A 7,000-nucleotide genomic window follows, 5' to 3' on the forward strand; every position below is an offset into this window, starting at 1 on the left:
TTTCTTCCTGGGCTGGGCATTCTGGGGCATTTTGTGACCTCTCTGTGCACAGGAGCTTTACGCTAACTGCAATGGTTTTATTCCCATAGAAGCCACAGATCTTCCTTTACCCCAAGACCAATTGTAATCTGGCATTTTATCTAATCTGCTCCTTGTTCTGCATTGCTTTCCATGGGATTTCCAGGGGGGCCTGTGCATCTGGAGAGAGGTGGGCTGAGAGGCTGAGAGCTGCAGGCAGGCAGCCTCAGCCCTGCTGTTTATACCTTCTCTGGGTGCTCTCAGCTCAGAGCACACCTCACCTCTTCTGGTTTTACATGCGGTACCATCCTCCCCAACTTTCCACCTTGTGGTTTCACATCAGGTTTTTTCTGCTTCTGTTGGCTGAAAGTTGTTAAAAACAGCCCATACTTGGTGGCAGCTATCGAGAGAGATAACGCACTCTGGGTCTTTATCAGCTGCTGAGTCCTGTGTTTTCGGTGGGTTTCGCTTCCATTGCTCCTCTGCTGGGCACAATTTCTGCTGGTTCACCCTTCCCACTCTGACAACGATGGGCACGGGCAGCCTGGCAGGAGGTTGCATTTCCAACCTCTCTGCTTATGGGCAGAGCAGCATCACGAGAGCACAGCTTCTGCAAGGTCAGGGGTTCATATGTGGGGCTTGGGGACTCACCTTGTCCTTACTTTAGGGGACATTTCATCCCACCAGGACCTGGTGCAGTGTCAGCAGAGCCTGTTGACACAGGGTTTGTGAGGGGGTGGTGTGGCTTATGTGGGAGCAAAGGTTCCCCTCTCCAAGCACAAACATTTTATGCAAACAAGAAAGCTTTGGGAAAAAGACAGTCGCACCCACATACCAGCACCCAGAAGCCACAAGCTTAAGCCTGGTCACTGCCTCTCCCCTAGCTCCAGGTGGGACTATGGAGACCTGGCAGGATGTTTTTGCGAAGATTGCAGTCATGCACTTACCAGAGCCATGGACTCTTCAAGAGGATGATACCTTGCGGGCTGACAACCTCAAGCCTGGCTGGAAGAAGTTTGTGCAGCGCTGTGCATTTGGAAGGTAGGGGGCTGCCAGCTTGGTCCCATTGGAGTGGAACCAGGGATGATAGGTTGCCATGTGGACCTTTCCCTTTCTCAAAGTTTGCTTGTAGGAAACAGCTTTTGATATGAAAGGGGAAGTTTGGAGGCTGTCGAGGCAAGGTTTTTTCTATTTTTTTCCAAATTTGGTGGGTTATTGACAAACTGGAAAAAAAAAGTCTTGGTAATTGGAAGGGAGGGGAGTGTGGCAGCTCCACAGGGCCGAAGGGCAGCTGGTATTTAGTGAGAGTTTCTCCACTTTGATGTCAAGATGCAAAGAGCTCTTCTAGCACGCAAGGGTAGGTACACCATGCTAGAGGCAAATCTGGGTGCTTTGCACCCAGAAGATGAGGAGAGGGAGAGCTGCTGTCTGCCGGGACACAGGACGATGCCTGAGCAATCCCTGTGTCTGCACCAGGCTGTGAGGGCCTGAAGCAGAGAGAAGCTATGGCTCTGCATTTCTGATGAGAGGCCCCAACCCAACCATTTCCACACTGTGGACCTTGCACAGTTGTGTGCAAATGGAGATCTTGGCTGCCAGCCCTGATAGAGATTGTGCAAGATGAAGCGCTGTGGGTTACGCACCTTTTGAGTCCTCAAGATATTTCCTCACCTGTCTTGCAGCCTCCACCCACACCTTCTGTCTGTTTTGATTCTTTTTCATTTGACTTCTTCAGCCCTAAGCTTGACGCTGGCTTTCCACTGAGCTGTGATGAGCTGGCAGGGCTGAGGCACTGTAGCCCCAAATAGCCCTGGTGCCTGATTCCTCACACTCCTGGCAACGGGCCCAGGATGGGTTAGGAGAGGGAAGCAGGGTTGTCCCAGCAGGCAGCCTGGGTCCTAAAATCATTAATTCTGGTGCTGGTCTTTTGCTCATGTCTGTGTTGAACTACTTGAACTGGTGTCTTGCTGTTATGGGGAAGAACAGTTCAGTGTAACACTTGCATGAGTGAAGTTAATCCATCAGCCCTGGCTACCTTGATCCTTACTGACTTACGAGGTCTTACGAGGAGTGGCTGAGAGAGCTGGGGTTGTTTAGCCTGGAGAAGAGGAGGCTGAGGGGAGACCTCATTGCTCTCTACAACTACCTGAAAGGAGGTTGTGCAGAGGAGGGAGCTGGGCTCTTCTCCCAAGTGACAGGGGACAGGACAAGGGGGAATGGCCTCAAGCTCCACCAGGGGACGTTTAGGCTGGACATTAGGAAAAAATTCTTCACAGAAAGGGTCATTGGGCACTGGCAGAGGCTGCCCAGGGAGGGGGTTGATTCACCTTCCCTCGAGGTGTTTAAGGGACGGGTGGATGAGGTGCTAAGGGGTATGGTTTAGTGTTTGATAGGAATGGTTGGACTCGATGATCCGGTGGGTCTCTTCCAACCTGGTTATTCTATGATTCTATGACTGCATGGGAAGCCACCATCTCAGTGCAATGAGGCTGAGATGAGTTAGTCTCCTCTGTGTCCTGGCAGGTTTCAGTGCTCCCAGTGCTCTCATGAGTGGTATTCAGCCAAAGTGTCCATCCTGTACCACATGCACCGCTACACAGGTTGGGGCAAGGTGTGGATGCGAGTCTTTCGCCAGGCGTGCAGTCGATGCCCCAACCCCTGGCTGGAGGAGCCCAAATTCATCCAGGAAACCATGGAGAGGCTCCTGCACAACCTGGTGCTGAAGATCCTCAAGTACTACTACTCTGTGTCTGTCCAGCCCTCCGACCTCCTGGAAGTCGTGGTGGATGTGCCCATGGCAGGGCCGCATGACAGCACCCACTGCGAGGGCTGCCAGGTTGGCATTTGTAGGGAGTCGAGGCCAGCCCCAGCGTCGGATGCCAGGAAGCCTGTGATGGATGTGGACGAGGTCAGGACCAATGACACCCATCACATTCAACAAACTCATCACAAGAAACCTGCATCAGATGCCTGGAAGCCTGCGGTGGATGTGGACGAGGTCAGGACCAACGATACCCATCACACTCATCAAACTCATCACATGAAGCCTGTATTGGATGCCTGGGAGCCTGTGATGGATGTGGAGAAGGTCAGGACCAATGACACCCATCACACTCAACAAACTAATCACAAGAAGCCCGCATCAGATGCCTGGAAGCCTGTGGTGGATGTGGACGAGGTCAGGACCAACGATACCCATCACACTCATCAAACTCATCACATGCGGCCTGTATTGGATACCTGGGTGCCTGTGATGGATGTGAAGAAGGTCAGGACCAATGACACCCATCGCACTCATCAAACTCATCACAAGAGGCCTGCATCAGATGCCTGGAAGCCTCTGGTGGATGCAGACAAGGTCAGGACCAATTACACTTATCACACTGTTCAAACTCATCACACTGATCAAACTCATCACACAAGTCCAGCTGCGACCTCAACCTGCTGTCCATTGCTGTTCAGTGGCTGCTGCCCCTCGGAAGGCTGCTGCCAGCTCTTGGAATGCTGCTGCTGCTGCCCCTTGGAATGCTGCTGCCGCCTCTTGGAATGCTGCTGCTCCTCGGAATACTGCTGCTGCACTGGCAGCCCTATGGTCTGTATTTTAGTAGTGCTCATCTACATCCTATATTATTTCACCAACTAGCAGTGAGACTTGAGGCTTACAATGAGGAGCAGGGGTGACGGCCGGGGGGGCTTGATGGAGCACATGGAAAACTGGGTGCTCTATGTCAGCCCTCACTCATGACACAGCGAGGCTTCCCTGGTGTAGGGGAGCAGAGACACATTGGGTTGCCTCAGCCAGGCACCTCATCCCACAGCCTTGGAGGGCTCGGTGAATCTGATCATTTCTTACAGGAAATATTCTACATGAGAACAACCCTCAGGTGTTCCATGTGGCGGCTGGAGTGTGTTTGCAAGAATAAAACAAGCCCTTTTACCTTAGCCTAATGATGCATTCATGATTTTTAATATCTCCAAAGCCTTTTCCAGGTGCATGTGAGCAGCTCAGCGGGAAGCTGGGGGCTGTCATTATCCACCAGCTGGGCTCATCTTCCAGGGAGCCACAACCTGACATTCTCCTGTCTTTGACCTTGGTGGAACTGGGTACCCAAAGAAGTTGAGGGGCACCTAGGACTGGAAGTTTGCAGCAAAGTCATGGGGAGCTGGTGCTGATGGACCCTAGCACTGCCTCCTGTGATCGTTGTGAAAGGGTGCCCAAGGTTGGCAAGTGCAAGCAGGCTGTGGCATCAAGTCCCAATTCTCTTCCCTGTTAGGACTCCGGGTGTGGGGGCAGCCAGCACCAGTATCTAGCAAGGGATGGGTTCAAAGAACAGAGTGAAATGTTGCCTGCACAGGCAGAGCCAAGGGAATGACCTCTTTTATCGATGAAGCAGCGATTGGTGCCTCACACTGGGGCACCGATATTACTGCTTCAGCCCCTCTGGGGTAATCCTGTGGGGACTGTTTGGGGCGGGGAGGGGGTGGAAGCAGGTCAGCTTCTCCATCTGCAGCCAGCCAGGGTTTCTGTGCTGGATGAGGAACAGCCCAGGGCTGAGCAGCGGCATCCTGAGTTCCTCCTCAGTACCCAGAGGGCTAGGTGGATTTGGGGAGCTTTTGGGGTCTCCAGAAAGGGAGAGGGATATGACGTGGTGCATGTTGCACCCCAATTCAGCTGTGTGGCTGTAAGAAGGAAGCCTGGAGGAAGTAGGAAAGAGCCCAAATATCCTGTGCCACGGGCATCCACTCATTCCCCAACCGACCCCCCTGCCCCGCATTCCTCCACCCTGGAGGTACATCCCCATGGGAATGTCCCTCTGCCTCACTGCAGCAGCACAGATGTGGGTGACTGTGGCAAACCCCATAGCTCTGTGGTCCTCTGCTCATGGCAACCTCCATCTCACCACGTGGGCTTGCAGGGACTCTTATGCTGCTCACTGTGGGCTAGGTTTTTATGCTGGTGTAAGATTCTCCCATAGTTTCATACACGCAACCTGTTTCAAAAATCAAAATAACAAGGAAACCCTGTGTTGTCCAGGGCCATGTGGATTTTTTTAAGTGCTCTGTTCTCATCCTACCAACTGTCCCCTTTCCTCAGCATCTTCTCTAGTCTGCAGTCCTGGCTCGACAGCCAGCAGATGGAGCTGCAAGATCCATTGGCATTGTACTGGGAAGCACTGGGACCAGTGACCCAGTGCTGGGACGAGCCATCAATCCCCAGGTGTGGGAATCCCTCCCCCCATACCTGTGCCCAGTCATTTCCCTGTGGTGTAGTGACCCCGAATGACACCCTACGTGGATATGGTCATGGTCTGCACGTAAGCTGGTCTCTTCACTTTGATTTTCCAGGTTGTGAGGTGCTAGCAAATGCAAAGCCCATTGTTGTTGCTCTTGCTTTTCTCCTCCACTGCCTGTTCCTAGCCCTCCCTGCAGGCAGCCACAGCGGCTCTGGGGCACGAGGGGTCGGCACTTGGCATCACAGCAGCTTGGTGAGTAGGGTCGAAGGTGGGATTGTGTCAAGGATTTCCCAGCAGAGCTATTGATGGGAGGTGGAGGAGAATCTATATTTATGACTCATCTATTATAGGGCAGCAATATTTTTTATCTTGCTCCAAAGCTGTCTACGCTCAGATCCTACAGCTGAAGGTTTAATATTAAGGGGATCATGCCTCGATTTTGCTTTTTCTCTCTGCTCCCCTTCATCCCTTTAATATCTCTGGACATGTTAGCAGGCCCATGAGCAAGTGAGCTGGACCCTCTGCCCTCTTCTCTGCTGTCAACTTAAAGAAGCTCAATGCTGATATTTCATTTCTGTGCTGTAGGAAAATAGGTATCAACAACCAGACTCTCAGGTCTGGATTTGTACACATCTGTACATGATTTTAAGCTTTCTCCAGAAGCTGGGTTTTCACAGCCTGTGATGCAGAGATGCCCAGCAGAACCATGTCCCTGCCTCAGCCACTATCTGTGCTTGCTGCATAGCCTTTGTTGTGAAAATGTGCTTTCTTAGTCTGACAACTAGTGGGGATGGACTGATTTTGCACCCTTTTTAAAGCAGAAGTCACATACCTGTTATTTTTTCTGCATGTCAATTGAACCCAGATTTAATTGCTATTCTCAGCAGAGGGGTGGCTGCACTTTCCTCCCACCACCATCCCTGTCTTCAGGGGTGTGCTATGGCTATAAATAATTGAAAGACAGGATCTCATTTGTTGACTTCTTTTTTTTGCAATTTGTATTCGTGGCTGGTCAGGATCTGTGTGAGCCGTGGCTGAGCAGCCATCGGAGTGAGGGACAGTGTGAGAATCCTCCTGGGCGTGCGGGTGTGCATGGCAGAGACTAGCGATCAGCTTTGACCATGTTCCTCTTGGAATAAAAGCCTTGGGGCACAAACTCAGTATATATCAAAGTTTTATTTTGTTCTCAGGAGGAAGATTATATAGAACCACCCTTAGATGACTTTGGATGCTTTACAGAATGCAATATCAAAAAGGAAATATATGTATATATTAAAAAATACTTTGCAGTTACATGACATAGCCAGGAGTACAGTTCTCAGTGTGTCTGCAAGGTTGACCTTCCTTAGGCTTTCTGCTCCTCTATGTGCTCTACAGATAGCATTTTGGATGATAAGAAAATGACAGAGTGGCTCATTCGCTGTTGACTCCTTTCTTGAATGGCAAAACCAATGGAGGAAAAAGAAGAGGACAAGCCCAAAAGAGGCTACAGGCACACAGGGAGGACAGCAGGCAATTTTTGCATGTTGCTTACAGTTATAAGAGGATTTTTCTGGCAAGCGAAGGAGATGATGTCCCTGCTGAAGGAATGTAAGCTCACCTGACGTTGTTCCTTGGTGGAGCTTACTTGTCTGCATGGACCATGGAGGAAGGTTGGGAAGATAAGAATACTTCTGGTGTGTTAGCTGAGTTGGACTCAGCCTAGAATGACCTGAACACCCGCAATAGACCAGAAGAGCCACAAACAG

General features: G+C 51.1%; 3 protein-coding genes across 3 annotated transcripts in view; 2 read left to right on the plus strand and 1 right to left on the minus strand.

Moving 5' to 3' along the window:
* The window catches only part of LPP (LIM domain containing preferred translocation partner in lipoma), a 741,798-nt gene that overhangs the window by 95,161 nt on the left and 639,637 nt on the right, over positions 1–7,000 (plus strand). The gene's annotated exons all lie outside the window — the stretch shown is intronic.
* The window catches only part of PCYT1A (phosphate cytidylyltransferase 1A, choline), a 272,566-nt gene that overhangs the window by 48,683 nt on the left and 216,883 nt on the right, over positions 1–7,000 (minus strand). The gene's annotated exons all lie outside the window — the stretch shown is intronic.
* On the plus strand, positions 794–3,661 carry LOC138724731 (receptor-transporting protein 3-like). Its single transcript, XM_069864950.1, has 2 exons — positions 794–1,059; positions 2,542–3,661. Exons 1-2 carry the CDS (start codon positions 917–919, stop codon positions 3,659–3,661), a joined length of 1,263 nt encoding a protein of 420 aa, XP_069721051.1. The 5' UTR covers positions 794–916.

The sequence above is a fragment of the Phaenicophaeus curvirostris genome, chromosome 10, assembly GCF_032191515.1.
Source record: "Phaenicophaeus curvirostris isolate KB17595 chromosome 10, BPBGC_Pcur_1.0, whole genome shotgun sequence".
Lineage (NCBI taxonomy): Eukaryota > Metazoa > Chordata > Aves > Cuculiformes > Cuculidae > Phaenicophaeus > Phaenicophaeus curvirostris.